The 17904-nt window shown below is 46.0% G+C and overlaps 3 protein-coding genes across 4 annotated transcripts; 1 reads left to right on the top strand and 2 right to left on the bottom strand.

Annotated features, from left to right (window-relative positions):
• Positions 1-295: 295 nt before the first annotated feature.
• Positions 296-2337, bottom strand: LOC128731082 (tyrosine--tRNA ligase, cytoplasmic). Of its 2 annotated transcripts, XM_053824178.1 has the most exons (3): positions 2010-2337; positions 1066-1915; positions 296-999 (listed from the first exon to the last, which is right to left on the bottom strand). In XM_053824178.1, exons 1-3 carry the CDS (start codon positions 2211-2213, stop codon positions 479-481), a joined length of 1575 nt encoding a protein of 524 aa, XP_053680153.1. In that variant the 5' UTR covers positions 2214-2337; the 3' UTR covers positions 296-478. The 2 variants fall into 2 exon arrangements, with proteins under 2 accessions (XP_053680153.1, XP_053680152.1); XM_053824177.1 differs by having other exon boundaries at positions 296-1915.
• A 441-nt stretch (positions 2338-2778) lies between these two features.
• LOC128731925 (TNF receptor-associated factor 6) lies at positions 2779-4828 on the top strand. Its single transcript, XM_053825083.1, has 4 exons — positions 2779-2844; positions 3033-3163; positions 3232-3532; positions 3610-4828. Exons 1-4 carry the CDS (start codon positions 2794-2796, stop codon positions 4267-4269), a joined length of 1143 nt encoding a protein of 380 aa, XP_053681058.1. The 5' UTR covers positions 2779-2793; the 3' UTR covers positions 4270-4828.
• Positions 4829-9417: 4589 nt separating this feature from the next.
• LOC128731361 (serine/threonine-protein kinase par-1) lies at positions 9418-17645 on the bottom strand. Its single transcript, XM_053824476.1, has 14 exons — positions 16995-17645; positions 16007-16123; positions 15859-15922; positions 15370-15485; positions 15127-15297; positions 14923-15046; positions 14608-14849; positions 14328-14530; positions 13717-14236; positions 12779-13169; positions 12444-12701; positions 12193-12358; positions 11076-12129; positions 9418-9552 (listed from the first exon to the last, which is right to left on the bottom strand). The coding sequence occupies exons 1-14, from the start codon at positions 17643-17645 to the stop codon at positions 9418-9420; spliced, it is 4212 nt and encodes a 1403-aa protein (XP_053680451.1).
• Between the last annotated feature and the right edge of the window lie 259 nt (positions 17646-17904).

Raw genomic sequence — 17904 nt, 5'->3', positions numbered from 1 at the left:
TGCGAGTTATTGCATCCACAAAACAACTATTTTATAAAAAAAAACTATGCCGCCCTTTTTCGGGCGTCCGTAGCCAGCACAGCAACTAGCACGATCAGCTGTTTTTGACTACTTCCAACGCACGTGCTAATGTTTATGTTTACATTCCAGCGCACCGCAAATGCGCAGTGTTGCCAGTAGCAATAACAAAGCTACAGATGCGCGTATCCTTGCTACAATTAAATATCCTCGTACGTATCGTTTTAAGAATAATTATTAAATTTTCGGACTCGATGAATAAAAAAAACAATTCATATCACGTGCAGCACAAACTTTAATAAATTACTCCGCGAAAAACTAAACGAGTATAAAAAAATCTTCACCGTCCAATGATCTTGATCTTGCTGTAAATGAGTTGAAAAAAGCTAGAGTAGCTGCGAAATGCCTCAGTAAACCCAACTTTCACTACGTAGTAGCGCATGTCGTTAACCATCTTCGCCTATTTGATGCTGCATCCAGGAAGTGTACTCGTCACCCGATCGCCATTCAACGTCATAAGTGAAAATTCCTTCCAGAGTGCCTCTCCTTCTGTGCCAGTATGCAGCTCCGCCTGAATCTTGTCCCAAACCTTTTTCTTCGGATTGAGTGGCGGTACCGGGTTATTTGTATTATCAAATCCTTCCACAATGATTCGCTCACCAACCTTCGAGCCATCCGGGACTGCCAAGGCTTCGCATCGATCGGTTCCAGCCGCGTACAGCACCAATCCCTCACTCTCGACGCCACGAATTTTTGATGCCTTCATGTTTGTCAACACCACAACCAACCGGTCTCGAAGCTGCTCCAGCGCGTAGTGCGTGAGAAGATTGCTAACAATTGATTTGCGCTCACCATTGCCGATATCCACCGTCAGCACGCACAGGCTGTCTGCGTCCGGGTGCTTGATAGCGTCCATGATCTGTCCAACTTTGAGCTCAAGCTTATCAGGGGAATTTTCTCCTACAGCTCCAGCACCCGCTGCTGCGTTTGTGCCACCAGTGTTTGCTGGTTGAGATTTGCCTCCCGCCGAGGCTTGTTTCCCTCCACCGAGTACCTTTACCGGTGCAGGATAAGCACGTTCAGTTAGTTCCCGGTGAGCTTCAGTGTCGAATGCCTTGCGAATCGGATCGAGCAAACGATTAATGCACACCTCTACGGCTGCTTTAAGATCGCCAGGGTGCAACTCCTGTGCGGCAAAGCAAGTCTCCAGTTGTTCGTACTGGGGAAAGACGAGATCGCCACCGAACTCCGCTTTACGGTGAATAGTGAACACCTCTCCTTCTTTGTACATCGGGAAAATTACGTGCTTCAGGAACTTCAGCAGACCATTGTCCTCGATATTGCCCGGCTCACAGAACGCTTTCTTGATCTTACTCTTCACCTTCGCTGCACTGTCCAACAGATCAATTTTCGAGTCTTCTTCGCTCGATGACATTTTTCCACCAGCCAGACCCGGAATCATGGGATTCATTAGATGAATACGCTTACCGTATCCCAACTGCGGAAGATACTTCTCAGCAAAGGTAAAAATTTTCCGCTGATCAACGCCACCGAACTGTGCGTCCACCTTCAGATATTCCTCGTCCAGCGCCTGCAGTCCAGGGTACAGGATACCCGACAAAAGTGGATGTTCCACTTGCTTTACTACTTCCGCGCCGGCTTTTTTAGCATCGTGTTGGGTCACGACTGACGCCAGCCGGTACACGTCCAAAGTGTACTCCTTCGAGAGCTGATAATCTGTACCGCACACGAAACTGAGCTTGTCCAGTGGCACACCGAGCGAAATGAGCATTTCCTTTATTACTGCTTCGTAGTACTTGACACGTTCCTTCAGCAAAGACCAGGGTGCCTTCATGTTATCTAAATAGCCGTGTAAATCTGCGAACAGGATGGTTACCTATGGTGAGAGATAACATTTCAAAAACGATCGTTAAGAAACGCATCCGACGGATGTTGAATGATACAATTAAAAAATATATCTGGTCACTCACTTCACAGCCGGCTTTCAGGAAATCTGCCACTTTTGACATAGGCACGAAATAAGCAATATGGGGCTTGCCGGTCGTTGCCGTGCCCCAGTATATTTTAAGGTCACGCTCCTTCAGAACCGCTCGGAGATTATCCTGTCCCAGCACCTCCTGCAAGTTGCGGGTGATGAGGTGTTCCTTCTCCTCCGGTGTCAGTGCCCCTGCCATTCTGGATTACTTTCGATAGCACAAACACGAAGCACAACTGGCGCGGACCAATTCTAGTCGAAGCTCCCGAAGGACAGTTTGCAGGTATAGCAGAACGATTTCGGTGCGATTGCAGATTTACCGATTAGCCAATTCCGAAAGCAGTGGCAAGAGGAACAACGGAGCTGTACACGTCCTCAGTGACAGTTGTCAGCACGCACTCCAACTGGGAGTTAGGGACTAGCTACACGGCAAATTATCATTAATTGCTTCAATGCAGAATTCCGAAATCAGCGTTTTAATTATGTTAAACATTAACCATAATGTTTTACTTATCAATAATATCTATATCCATAATGTTTTACTTATCAATAATATCTTGATTCTTATAATCGTTTTACATAGCAATTTCTGTTGTTTTATACATCCTAGAGATACTGACGTTAAACTAGGCCCTAACATTGTCAAGCGAACAAAAGTGCTATTTTGTTTGACAACTGAGGCGGTTGACAAATCGAACGCAGCAAACAAATCAATGGCAAAAAATATATAAACAGTTTTGTTTTGTGCAATATTTTAGTACGCATAGTTATGAGGCAAAATGAGTAAACCCGTGAAAAGAGAAGTATCGGCGGAGGAAAACTGCCTTCAGGTGAGAAATATTCAACGGCAACGAGCACATGGTCGGCAGATGATCCCGGATATGCCCGGATGACTCATGCTGAAGCGACTGAGCACAAGTGTACGAGGGACAAAAGAACAAGCATGGAATGCTACATTTAATTCGAACATGTGAACGCTCAACTTTCAATGATCGATATTTTATATGTTCCACGCCAGGGTGGTGCTAGGGTAGACGATGGATTGGAAGCACGATATGAATGTCCCATCTGCTACTGCTGGCTAAATGAGCCAATTCTGACAAAATGCGGACATCGGTTTTGCCGAAAATGCATCACTGATTGGTTGAAGTGAGTATTGGACGATTAGCACCATTACATCCTTCACAGTACCACACTACAACTTATCTTTCTTCTAGTGAGAAAAAATCCAGCTGCCCGTTGGACAACGAACCGCTGGACATTAAGAGTGACATCTTTCCGGATAATTGCACTCGTAGGGAGATATCGCAGATCAAAAAACCCTGCCCGAACTCGATACGAGGTTGCGCGGACCAATTTTCACCCACCGAAATCGACACCCACCTGCACCAATGCCCGTTTGCAATGTCCCGTCAAAGCCAACCGTGTCCGTTTGCACGCGTAAAATGCGCATTCGTCGCTCAGGATGATGCTACGCTGAATGCGCACATTACTTCTGACTGTCAGAAGCATTTGCAAGTATGTGAAAATTGGTACAATCGATTCACCGTTGCAAAAACGATAATTTGATCGAAAATTTGTCATACAATTTATAGCTACTGCTGGACACATACACGGGATGCCACGAACGGTATAAATTTTGGGATCCACCGGCCAAGAATAGCGTGCCAGAAATGAGTACGAACGATCTTGTGAGGTCGATGTACGAGCGTATCGTTATACTCGAGCAAGAGGTGCATATTCTCGGCATCAAACTGTCCAAGCAGGAGTTGCAGCTGGCCAAGGTGAACCAGTCTGTTGACCCACGGTATAGCGGTGGAGTACTGCTGTGGAAACTGGATGATTTCTCGAACAAAATGGACTCGATGCTAACGAACAGCAACTGCATGTTTTACAGCGGCGAAGCGTACACCTCACCGCATGGGTACAAGTTTTGCGCTCGCATCAATGTATCACCACGCACTAAAGACTCAATCGGGTTGCACGTGCACCTGATGCAATCGGAGAACGATTATCACCTCGAGTGGCCATTCAAAGGACGCATCAAAATAACGCTGCTCAACGTGCGCTCTCCCGAGTTGTCACAGCACGACACGATTATGTCCAAACCCGAAATTCTTGCGTTTCATCGCCCGAACCAAGAAATAAGCCCCCGTGGTTTCGGGTTTTTGGAGTTTGCAAAAATCAAAGATATATTGGCTAAATTTGCCGACAATAATATGGTGGTAATCAAGATACAGATGAACATTGTGTAACCACGATTCCGAGGTAAATGAAGAAGACCTGCCCGTTCGTCTTAGGGTAGGTTTAACCGCCTTCTTCACCAGCTGGCTGATAACAAACCCCATTCCGAACTGATTCCCTAGCGGATCCATTGCAGTCCGTTTTTATATAGTGATTTCTTAAGATGCATGTCGGTATATTTGTGTATTTTTGTCTTAGAACATAGTTGCTTGGCGCATAGGTCTAACCGCTATTATAGGCCGTGCGTAGGTTAAATTTTTGTACACGGCATTATGTGAGTATTAGCAATTCAAGTATTAAAGTAGTTTAAATAATCGTGCCAAACAATAATCGTCTTTTACCGGAAAAGTCCATAACTGTGGACAAGAATCTCGTTGAACAATTGCTGTATAATACATCAATATGTTTTGTATCAATTCATAACAGTACTCTTTGCTTCAGTTCATTCCTACACGCACAAGAAATACCGTAACGAATATAATCATGAGATGGAAACGGAAATATATACAGTAGATCTAAATGCTTTTTTGTTGACAAATTTAGATGTTATATACAAGAATACAGGAATTTTCGAACGTGATATAGGAAGGCAATGACAAGAGAATAAAAGTGTACTCCAAACTATACCGAATTAACAGTTTCTCAATTCATACGAAAGAATTTCTACCATTTCGCAGCACACTATTCGAAATTTGTGTTTCCTTTTTGTCGTTCACAATATTTCTTTATTTGTCCGTGATTATAAGTATATTTTTTGTGAAAAAATGTATATCAAGTAATTATAGCTAGTCTACGGTTTAATTGTATTTTTCTTGTTTCTTTCCTTACAAACATGATCTAATAATGTTATTGTTTTCGTTTCCTGTAAATGTAATGTTAATAAATAATCAATATGTGTTCATTCACATCCATTTGTATTACGTTGCCCATTACTTTCCCTTCCATTCTTTTTTCTTCCCATCACTCCGTTTTTCTTCCCATTCCGCTGATTTTCTCTGTGCCCTATTCCACAGCGCGTCTAGTCCAACCATTTTGCGGGTGCCGTTTGCTCTGTAAATGTTTCATTTATCACTCATGATTGACAGTTTGTTGTGGGACATTGGAATTATGCTGGATTCTGTTACGGGATTACCGGATCTCTTTTAGGGGATGCTATTTATATTTGGTCTCATGATTACTCAATCAACCCTCGAGTACTGCTTGTGCCTTAAGCCCGCGGGCTCAGTTTGCATCACGAAAGCCTCTGCTTCCAGCAGAATCGACACAAAATAATTCAATGCGCACTCACGTGCACCTATTTTGGCCCAGTGACTAAAGGTGCTTTGATGATACGGCCGAATGCATGAATCTTAGATTTTGAACTGTTTAGAGCATATTTGTGCAGAGCTTTGCTTCACTGATTATTTCTCATCGTGTTCCGCATTATTTCTTCGCGAAACGTGTGAGCCATCTCGCGATCACAAGCCAGATGAAGAAGAACAAACTGACAGCGTTATCCGTAATACTTAAAGTGAAAAATATGCGACCTCTAGCTATTGCAGAGAATGCAAACATTCGGTTAGGGTGTTATGTAGCGTCTGATTGGTAGGAATGATTTTTAAATATGCATGCGTTCTGATACTCGTTGTTTCTACGCATGCACTTTTTCGTAAATGATGAGTCTCAAATTTCGACCGTTCTGCAACGTGTGCAATGTGCTTTTGTTATAACACACTCACACTCTGGGGTGGTCTCGTTTATTGACTGCTAATACTTGGTATTGCTATTAACTATGCCACCGAAGACTAAGTTACTGCGGAAATATACAGTTTATTCATCCCCTCAACTCTGCGTTCGTTAGCCTTGATGATTTTTTTACTAAATTGAACAAAATTTCCCCTAGACACGATTCCTGTAGTTAATTTTCGACTAATTGTAGCGATGTACGTACGCTAAATTCGCTAGGATTGCCTCTAGTTATAATGCCGCGTTGCTTGCATAGTAGATGTGTTGAATGTACTTAATAATTGTGTTCTATAGATACGATTCCAACAACGCTACGCCTACGGTGGGCGGTTGAACTATCTACATTGTTCTTTTATTTATCTTGCCTTTTTTTCTCCTATTCGAGCAACGTTGACGTGCCAACTCAAGTTATGGCTACTTTATCCGTCCCCCGATCGAAAAAGCTTTCTGCTCATCGCAACAAATACTGCAAGTTTCACTTCATCCAATCGCTCAAGCAACACTTGAGTAATTTGCGACACGTGACATACCTGAAAACGCCATGATAAAAGCCGAACACTACAGCATTCACGCCCATTACGGTCGCGAATTCTCATCCCAAAACAACAACCTCGGCAGATGCGATGGAGACGCCTGGTGGTTCAGCCTCAGGCAAACACGCCACGTGCATCGCATCAAATCGGACGGCTTCTGGATCGTTCCAGTTCTTCCGCAAACTAGCTGCTCACCACATTACATGGTGTGTTAATTCCACAAATCCCTATCAAACGATTGCTTCACTCTCGTTGTCGGTTTTGATTGCATTTGGTTGCTACTCTAGATGCTAGAGGGCGCCTGGTTGCGCACTTGCTATTGTATGTTTTCCTCGGCAGCGTTCACTGTCCCAATATTCGTGGTATATATGTATACTTATATTACGATTCGTGCTGCACTATTAGTGGACGACGCTATGCTTTCTTGGACTATGCACGATGGTGTGCGAACATATGCACTGCCATTCGGCATTGACGCCTATGCGAATATGTATGCCCTACCGAATGTGATGAATTGTAACTGCTACCAAATATGCTTTACTGCTTCTAACTCGTCCCCCTGCTATCGATTCGTTTTGTTGTAATATGTATATGTGCACGTGTATGATTGATATGACTAGATATAGAATTGGCGCGATTCCTTTTGTTTGTTTGGTGATGTTGTGGCTGTTGATGTTCTTTTACTATCATTTTTTTTTACTTTGCTAATGTTTATTCCAATTAGAGCACAATCACATGAATGATTTTCGGTAATCGTTTCGCTCTGTTAACATAGTTTTCTCCTTTTTTCTTCTTCTTTTTTTACATGGTTTGAATCCATTCAATTTGCACTTCCCCGTGGTTTCTTAGCAGAGTTATTGTATGAGTGTGTTTTGTCTGGTCACCCTTTTCACGATCGAACTCAAACCGATCTTGTCCGGTCCCTTGGTTATTCGTTTCTTCGCATTGCTTCGAAACAATAGGTATTATTGAAGCGACGATACGACATTACTGCCAACCGTTTCGCAACGATTTCGCCATGTTGTTTTTTTTTCTATGACATTAACAATCGCCTTCACGTGTGCTCAATAAACAATAGCTTCCACTTAGGCGTGTATACAGTACTATTCGATGTGTTCTAATCGATGCCCAATTGCTGCGGTGCATGTATGCTGTTAACGAAACGAGGTTCACAAATTTGAAATAAATAACGGCGTGCCCATGAGACCCCCCTACAAATCGCCTTACTATGGGCAGTTCGTGTTAGTGCGCGGGTCCAACGCTATGTTGTTTATTTTTTCGTTTTAAGTATATACTTGGCAGTTGTCTGTTATTCGCTAATGTCGAAAATTGAACGCACTACTGCTGCTAAAGGCGACCGGGTTATTCGGAAGGAAAAGTTTGATCCTCTGATTTAGAGCGCACCTTCGGTTTGCAGTGCTACAACAAGTTGAAGATTGTAATGATTGTTATGTATTGCAATGATTTGAAAACCAATAGCCTTCTTTGTCTCATTGGAAACCGAATACACCACAACAAACGGAGAAATAAAACATATAGCATGTAATTGCAATCAACCGAGAATAGCTAAACTATACGAGCTTTGCATCAGCCCTTTTTACAGTCCGTTATACTTATACGGGCTTACCAACTAGCTTTAGCAGAGATAGCAGCAGATTTACGAGTTTTCTAGAACGAAAATCAAATCACCGCATATCGGAGACCGTTTCAAAATTGTTACCAAAGGCCCATCATGTTTGGCTATTGACAAATTGTAGCTTTTTGGCTTATCAAACAACGTATGGGATAGTATGATAAATTTTCAGCTGCATGTTTTGCTCTAGGACGCTTAATTAAACCATCGCCATCGTGAGACAAGAAGCGCAACAGCGGAAACTTCAATTATTGACTAGTAGTTTGTGTATCACATCGCAAAATAATCCAATCTTATTCCGACCGTAAATGTTGGTATGCTTTTGTCATCATTCTGTTTACTCGACTATCTAATCAAACAGAAGGGCAATACAGTCCATCCAAACATTTACTTTTCGTGTGCCGCCATCAATCCGTCGGCCAACGGATCGGTTCAGTTTTTCATTATACCAAGCGAGCGCGTAGATACGCAAAAAAACCATTGAAACGAGAAACATCAACATCTCACCCAAGTCCTTTGCGGCTAATACAGCGCTATTACTCTCGTAAGAAAAAACTATTCGCTTAACGCCTTCCCTCGAAGCTGACAAATTCCTAAAGGATGTTGGATCAGTCGCAGAGCTTTCGAGACCGTTTGTGATTCCAAAGTTTCGTTCAAAAATGTCAAAGCTCAAAATCCGTGAACATAGTCAATGCTTCTGGCGGTGCTGCGGTGTGGTTTGCGAGTATATGATTGTAATTTTTTCAAAGCTTCATCTATTATCTGCTAATTTTTTGTATGTGTAAGTATGTGTGTGTGTGTGTATTTGTGTTACGTTATTTCAATTTCATTAAATTGACGTCAACCAGTCTCTTTGACTTATTCAGTAGTAATTTGCTTCCGCTGCATCTTCTCTCTTATTGCACATTGCACGATTTTTGTTTCTCTCGTTCTCGCTGTGCTTCTTACTCTTATACAATTGTACAAAGAAAAAAAAAGTCCAGCAATAAGGAAATGCTAGGCGAAACATTTCGTGTAAATGAGCTGTTATTCCTATCCCTATCCCTTTTAACGGTAACAACTATATGAGTCTGTGGCTTCCATTCGGCATCCATACAGCATCTCTAAAGTAGCGTTCGTTCGAGATCTTACCGTAGCGCACCCTTAATGTACATTCATGGTTTTTGGCCCACGAATTGCCTGGATAGTGTCCTGCTATATCTGCCCTATCCGGCTTGGACCTACGGCGGGCAACCGATCGTATCGCTAGCCCCGTCTACAGGCTCGCCTCAAATAGACTCCATCTGCTCGGCAAGCTCCGGTATGGGACTTTCGCTCAAGGGTAGCTGCATTGAGTGCGGAATCGAGGACACGTGCGGTGCCATCCACTGCGGCGTCGAGTACAGCGGACCAGGCGGCACATTCTGTGAGGGTGATACACGAACGAACACTCGCTTACGATACTTGCGGATTGGCGGATTTTCATAATGAGAAGCTGATTTTGTAATACTGCTACGGTTATCTATTCAAGCCGGTTACTGCGCGGTTATTTTCGCCTTCTAAAGCAAACGATGGACAGGTTACTTTTACACAGACCTAGCGAAACACACCAAAAGCTACGGAAACATGGCTAAGGCAACACTAGCGTTTGTTAGAAGGGGTGGCTTTGTCACCGCTACGATGGCGCATACTTCTTTTGTTAATTTACGAAACACAACACGACATACCAGCAAGAATGATGATTTTGTACAGAACAGGAAAGTAACCATTTTCGTGCAATGTAAAACGGAAACAAATGGGGTTGAAAAAACGTAGATGAATAAATATCAACTACACTAATGTAAAAGCCAATCAAACACTAGCGGCAAGATTCTAATTTTTCACTCTCTCTCTCTCTCTACATCATTTCATGAAAAATTGTCAGCCTATAAGTTAGCGTTGTTCGTTTTTTAAGAAAACCCTACCAATGACTAAAGCAGGGAAACATAAAATCAATACTTTCCATTCGTCGCAGGAATGTTTAAAAACCATAATTTTTACAATTTGTTTCAAACTAAACAGCTACGAAAGATTACAATGAAAGTGTACAAATTATGAGGTAAAAGCGAAAAAAGCTATTTATAGATATGTTATCCTTGAATGGTTAATCAGAGCTGATGTTGTCTCATATTTGCTGTTCAAAAATTTTTACCATTTTTCTAGCAGCTATAAGTAGGTTCATATTCCTATAAACATTTAACATCATGGCTTTAGAGTTTCAGTACAAACGTTATTTTCTATCGTATTGTTCTCTTCTATGTACCTACGAGCGTACGTATTTGTTACTTTTTCTTTTTCATCCTTCTCGCGATATCCTTCCAAAACTCGTTCCAAGCGAATTAAATTCCAATATCTTACTTCCGTTATTACCATTACGATACAAAATGGTTAAGATATTTGATTATTGTTTCCTGACAAATGCGAACGAATAAATGAACGAACGAACGAACGAATAAACTATCCCGCCAGCGCATCTACGGCGGCTAGTGAACGATAATTTTAGTTACGAAACACAAAACGAAAGAATGGCGTTCCGGTTTACTAATACGACGACTATCATTTAGAAACACACTCTCTATATCTACATCAGGGGGCATAAGCAGACTATGTGGTATTGTTTCCAGCCCCTAAACGCTGTCCCATGTGCCAGATAAACCGTCAACAGTAGGTTGTTGCTGGCCACACGCACAAAAACCCCCGTCGAAGCGGACACAAGCGAGGCATCGAACAGCGAAGGAACGGATGAAGCACGTGGCTCAGATGAGACTCAATAACTAGCAAATGGACCCGCAAAACCCCGCCCGGAGATTGGATGAGGTGGTTGCTAATGATCGGACCCGGGCGATGGCGGGGATTATGAAACTGTGAGCGACACATCCGTCTACTACTACTTCTGTGTCGTATGTACCTGGTGGTAGAGTGCCGCCACATTCCACGGGCTGTCAGGTGCGGGTGTCCCTTCACTGATCTGGCACGTTTTCATCGAACTCGGCAGCGTGCTCCACGAACACAGGGAAGTCCGATCCGTGGACAAATGAACGGCATGTGGTCCTCCGGCACTCAGCTGCTGCTGTTGTTGCTGCTGAAGAAGCAGATGCTGCTGCTGCTGTTGCTGCTGCGCGTGGTGATGATGATGCAGGTGCGAATGATGGGCATGTAGGTGTGAGTACAGATCGAGCGGATCCGCAAGGGTGGAGTTTGGTTCCGCTTCCAGGATCGCCGACTCGCGGACGGATTGAAGCGTCGGGTAACCGGCACCGTCCAGCGATTCGGCCATGTCACCGTACGGTAGCGGTGGCAGGATTTGCGTCTGCTGTGCGATCTTGTAGCTGTGCTGCCGCAGCATTTGCCGCCGGCTCAGGCCCGCCTCCATGGCGCCCTGCTTCTGCAGAATTTGGCGCTTCTGCTGCAGCAACCGGTGCTGCATGAGTTGCTGCTGCAGCGGAGGCTTCTGCTGCAGCTGCTGTGCGGCGGCAGCACTTAGCTGGTCCGAGCGGGCCACACTGGCCCGCAGCAGCAGCTGTTCCGCATCCAGCTTTCCCACCGGATGCTCGGTGACTCCGGTGGTCGCCACCGTTGCCGTCTTCACACCGAGGGCAAGCCCTACGTAGTCCGTCACTTTGTTGTAGTACCCTGCATTGCCTCCGTTCATCTGCTCCAGGCAAACGCTACCGTGTGAAGGACCTACCGATGGTTTCAGTATGAGCCCGTCCAGAGGGTTCACACGGAACTGGCTGTGCTGGATCTGACGTGCATTAATTTCGTCCTGGGGCACGTTTGCCTGGTACTTCACCTTTAGCTGGGCGGCTTCTTTTTGCAGCAGGTGCAACTCTAGCACACCCTTCGCTTTACAGGTTTCGTTCAAGCGCTGACTGTTGAATGCGACCGGGGAATTTAGTGGATGATCCGCGGTGTTGACCAGACCCTGCGTGACCAGTCCATCGCTAGCACGTCGTCCCTCACTAGTGGGAGGAAGGATATGTTAGACATAATGCCACAAGCTGCCTCACAATGAAATACGCTACCGAAAATCAACGGGTGATCGAGTAATACTGCGATGGTCACCATTGTGCACGTCTTGGTACACCGTGTTGGCTCTCAGGAACGAACCACCAGCTGACTTCTCAGACATGGCGTACACGCATTGTGGCTGATTGATGCACACTGAGCTCGTGACAGCACGGAATGAAGCTGCAACCAGAGAAAAGGGAAAAACTTCGTCATCTAAGCTTCTGCTGCTGGTCGAAGGACAAACAAAACTGGAGCAAATAGTAACCTTCATCCTTTACAACACTTTCGTACGCTTCCGTCGTGGCCGTGCAGGATGGTAGACTGCCGGCGAGCTCCGCACAATCGGACAGGTTGAGATCCAGGCTTTCGAAGGTCGAGAAGTTGCTGCGGGATGAATCACAGCTCAGATTCTGGCTCAGGCTCTTCGGATGGATGTTCGTTACTACGCCACTGGACGAGCTTGAGCTGGCGAAGGAGTTCAACCGCTGGATCGACTTGTCTATCGACTGCTGCACGTCGTCGTCTGGCGGTGGGTCAAATAAAGCAAGAAAACAAAATGAGTCAACCACAAACACCACCTACTATTTGATTGGTTCTCACCTCCCAAATCAGTCTCACAGCCCTCGTCGGTGCTGGAACTGTATTGCGCCGTGATAGACGTCGGTGGCGGTGGAGTGTGACCACTTCCGGACGAGCTCGTGACCGTGAGGTTGGGCTCGTAGTGCTGAAGGTACGAGTAAGTTTGAATGTTGTTGATGTAATCTTTGAACGGTGGCACGGTGATCGATGTTTCGTTCGACGCAGCGGATGTGCTTGTGAGATAGTCCTTGCTGAAGCCATTTAGTGGATCCGAGTAGCGTTGGGATTGTGGCATCGATGCCGGCACTGGAGACGCCTGTGATTGGGCTGCCTGCTGGAGATCATTGTTCACCGGCGAATGGGACGGTGGTTTTGTGTACCGATTCGATTCACCCATCGAAACGGGGCGAGCCTGCAGGAGCAAACAAACAAACGGGACGGTTTAACGTGCTATTCTAAGACAGATTCAGAACACGATAGAAGAAAGACACTACTCAACGGTTCTAATGGTGATATTGATGCGATTTTAAACACGATAGAGCATGATTTCTAACGATTCACCAATCACGAAACAACCTGAGCTTAATCCTAAAATAATCATAAACCAAAAACAAACAAAAGTAATAATAATCAAAGACGGCTTTATTTCTTTACTAAACCCTAATCTATGCTCTTAAGGCTAAGGTAGATGGCCGAAGCTAAATAGCACCAAATCGTACCTTCAAACAACCTGTACGATAGCTAACTGGTGTAGACATTACAATCTGCTTCAACGGCTAAGGGCCGCAGCTAAATAGCACCAAATCGTATCCTCAGACTACCTTACTTACAGATAATTAGTTTAGCTTCTACACGGACATTACAATCTCCAAAAATGTGCGCTTAAAGTATGCGACTCAAAATAGACACTTCAAACGACGTAAATGTCGATTCACTGGCTACTACAAGGAGAGGCTTACCTGCTGCAGCAACCGTCGGCAATCCTCCGTACTCTGCTGCAGGATGCGCTTGTCAATGCTGCTCGAAAGCAGCCGTGTTGACGAGATGCGACTTGACAGGATGCCTGACTCACGCAGTACGATCGAGTTGTTCTCTCGTGAGGCCGCCGATGCCGCCAAGGTACCGGCCACATTCGAGGAAAGCGACGATGGCAACAACCCAATAGCGCCCGGTCCGGTTAGATATGTCGAACTACAGTCTCGCTCACGCAGTGACCCAAGTTGATACAGCGAAGCATCCGCAAATCCCGAACTAGACGTATACGACACGCCACGGAAGTAGGAACTATCCTTCAGGACCGGCTGTTGCTCGCGGATGCTCGTATCTCGCAACATAATCACGCCAGTCGACATCGTTGGGAGACCTGTGGCAACTGGCGCACTCAGCAGACTGTGCAATGTCTCGGAACTGTGGTTGGTCAGGCCCGATGTCACTGCGGGTGGCATTTGCTGATGCTTTGGTGAGCTTGACTGATCGGCTCTAAAGCACGGGGCGGGAGAAAGAACCATCCATTAGTAAGCAAAAGGATCGGGCGCACGAGTTTGAGATCATTCTCGTTCGAGGTCCTTACTTGTGCTGTGAACTGATGGCCAGCTTTCTCATGGCTTGCTCGGCTACGTTGCTAGGACGACGGCGTTGTGATTCGAGCATGGCCGATTTTCCAACCCCGACAGCACTTCCGGTGGTGTTTCCAGCCTCGTGCGTCACCGAGCGGCTCTTCAATCGCTCGAGAAGCAGCAAATAGAACGCCGTATAGTGGTCGTAGCTGTGGAGCTGAAAAATTCACAACCAAAAACGCAAACACATGAGCGTTGTCCCAAAATGTACGAGAGTTGACAGGCGTAGCTCACCTTTAGACTTTCCCTGGTCTTGAGGATGTCGATGCCGAGATTTTGCATAATCTTCAGTATCTGCTCGTTTGGTTCCGTGTCGAGGGCACTGACGTCACTCACGTTGCCGTTGATGACGATACTGCTGATCTTCGGTGTGTCGATTATTTCGACCATCATCCAACGATGTCGCTTGATTTGATCGATGGAGAACCGTCGAGAAGGATCCAGCACGAGCATCTTGCGGATAAGCGACTCGCAATCTATGGAGCAAAAAAGGAAAATGGGGAAAATGTTATGTGCTGCTAGTAGTGGGACAAAATTAAGACAACTTACCTGAGCTCATGAAAAATGGGATGCGAAAACGTCCGGATAACACGCGATCCCTCAGCGACTGTAGCGTGGAACCGTCGAATGGAAGGGCACCACACACAAGCACATACAGCACAACTCCCAACGACTACACAAAAGAGCAAAGAAGCAGTTTATAGTACGCAGGAACCGCAAGAACCAGCCGGGTGTCTGGTGTTGTCTACCTACCCATATGTCAATTTCCGGTCCAGTGTAGCGTTTTCCCTCGAACACCTCCGGAGCCGCGTACGGTGGAGAGCCACACCAGGTGGCAAGCAATTCGCCCTTTTTGTAAAAATTAGAAAACCCAAAGTCTGCTATTTTGATGTCCATCTTGGAATCTAGCAGAAGATTCTCAGCCTGCAGCAAGGAAGACGGGAAAAATGTGTCAGAAAGGATCGATTTTAATAAACGACATATTCAACTGCATACCTTAAGATCTCTGTGTACTATTCCCTTATTGTGACAATATTCTACGGCGGATAGGATCTGCCAAAACTTATTTCTAGCCGCACGTTCATTAAGCCGTCCGTACTTCGCGATATAATCTGAAATCGAATAGAGAGCACAATACTTGTCCGTTAGTCTGAAGCTGTTAGTCCATGAAATTGGTCAATCGCATGAAAATGATCGGGTCGTAAAATAGCACCTTTTTACCAGCAGCCCAAATTAATTCCAGTATCAACAGACTTTGTGGCGCCACCTGGTCACCCTGACCTTAATCACCATGCATCTGACGAACGCGACACAAAGCTGAAACTTGTCTCAACAATAACGCTCCCATTCGTGGTGAGCTTTCGACCGTATAATCTGATATTCAGATCGGTATGAATTCTCTGTATATTCGACCATAATTCCAGCTTTATCGATCCCTTGCCCGACCGTCACCACGTGGCGCCTTATGTTTACAGTGGAACTTACCGAAAATTTCGCCTTGACTAGCATATTCCGAGACTATGTAAATCATGCTCTGGGTCTCCATCACCTGCAAGAGAACAGCTTGGTTGCATATAAATTCCGTCTGCACCGTCCACTCGGCGTTCGCTTGGACACTTTTCGTCCCACCTACCTGGTACAGCTTAATGACGTGCGGGTGGTCTAAGCGTTTCATAATTTCCACCTCACGGTACACCTTCTGCAAGTTGCTCGGATCGAGCTGAGACTTATCAATAATTTTAATCGCTACCTGTAACAAGAGTAGTGCGAAACAATTGAAACAAGATTAGCCGCCTGAGCGATGCGGATTCTGAAAATTTCCCACAAGTTCGTGTCATAAATAGGCCTGTTTTTATTTTCACGAATCTGGTGCTCTTCCGTATGTTTTAGGCATCACTCAAACTCGCTTGCTTACAAGGAGGACACGATCAAGGACAAAAAGTGGTGCTTTGTAGGGTTTTTTTTTGTGTTCTCGTCCTTCTCCATCAACCTTACTTCTCGTGCTTGGTAACGAGGACCGGCTACTAATAGGCGTTTTCACTACACAACAGCCTCACCATGGCCACGAATTTCGGTGCTTCAATAAGCATTACACGAACAAACCAGAAGCCGGCACGGTCCGGCGAAAGGCCATCCGTCTTGGTTTCACTTTTCCACGCCAGAAGAAGTTTCGTTCGAAGAAAAGCAGCGTTCCCGCACGGGCATGAAAGTTCGCCGGTTCACCTTACGGCATTCCCGAAATAGTCCAGTTAATTACATTCCTATGTTTTCTCGCAAACGGTGCGCCATCAAGCAACGTCTGGCAAAGTTCGGCCCAGCAACCGGATGTTACTAAACCTTCCGATTGGCCATGAAAAGTGAAAATTATGAAGCCCTGCCTTCCGGCCGAGCGAACCATTCCGAGCCACCTTGTGTAGAGCTTCTCCAAGGGCACACAGGGCGCGGATTTCGTTGGCTCCTTGAAGCGTTCCATCACGGGAAGAAGCGTTCAAGAGAACACAAGACCTTTCCTTCATCCCCGAAGCGATCGATGCCGTTTGATATATGACCGAACCATGGACGAAAAAAAAAACAAAAACAACCCTCCAAGGAAGTCATTCCCCACACGCAACGATACTTGCCTCATTTTTGGTAATTCGATGACGGGCCAGCTTGACCACGGCGAAGTTGCCTTTGCCAATCGTTTTCTCGATTTCATAGAAACCGACACGTATCGGATCCTTGCACTTTACCCGCACGCTGCCACCGTTGCCGGAGCTCCCGTTACCGTTGGTAGTCGCTCCACTTCCAGCTGGCCGTGGCATTCCGGACGACGACGAGGACTCGTGACTCATTCGGCCACCACCTTTAGAGCCACCAGTCCCATTGTGGTGGCCTCCAGGGCTAGTTCCGGACGTGCTTCCGACGACTCCGGCCAATCCATTGCCACCGCCAGCTTTGTGGTAGAAATGGTACCCATCCGCTTCAACCGAGGACGAGGACACCGACGCTAGGACGTGATTGCACGGCATTTGGTTCGCGGTGACGTTCGATGCGGCCACTGCTGCCACCATCGATGGCGATGGTCCGCTACCGCCGGATGACGATGAGGAGCAAGATGGTGGAGGTTTTCCTGTGGCCGTCACCGACATGGCGGCTGCGGTGATGGTGGAACCCGGTGGAACGGCAGCTGCCGCCATCGGCATCGGCATCGGCATCAGAATTGACGTAACAGAGGACGCACTGCTGCTGCTGGTGATGGTGTTGGTGTCCAGTGTGCCATATTCGCCCATCGGTCGATTGGGGAAGCCTTCGGACGGAAAGGGCTTCGGCGAATGGGACGTGTGGCGAAGGGGCTACTCCGTTGCCTGATACTCTGGGCTGCTCTGTCTCACTTTCTCTCGGTCCTGTTGCGGTCCTGTGAAGCCCTGCAATGGTCGGCTGGTTCGGTGGATCAGTCACTACCTGTTTGGCGTTCTGCTTGGTTAAATCCTTGCAACCACCGACAACTCCGCGTGCCCGTGGCTCAAATGTCGCTCGGTTCTCTGCTGC

The sequence above is a fragment of the Anopheles nili genome, chromosome 2, assembly GCF_943737925.1.
Source record: "Anopheles nili chromosome 2, idAnoNiliSN_F5_01, whole genome shotgun sequence".
NCBI classification, from domain to species: Eukaryota; Metazoa; Arthropoda; class Insecta; order Diptera; family Culicidae; genus Anopheles; species Anopheles nili.
This window is presented reverse-complemented; position numbering and strand designations above follow the sequence as displayed.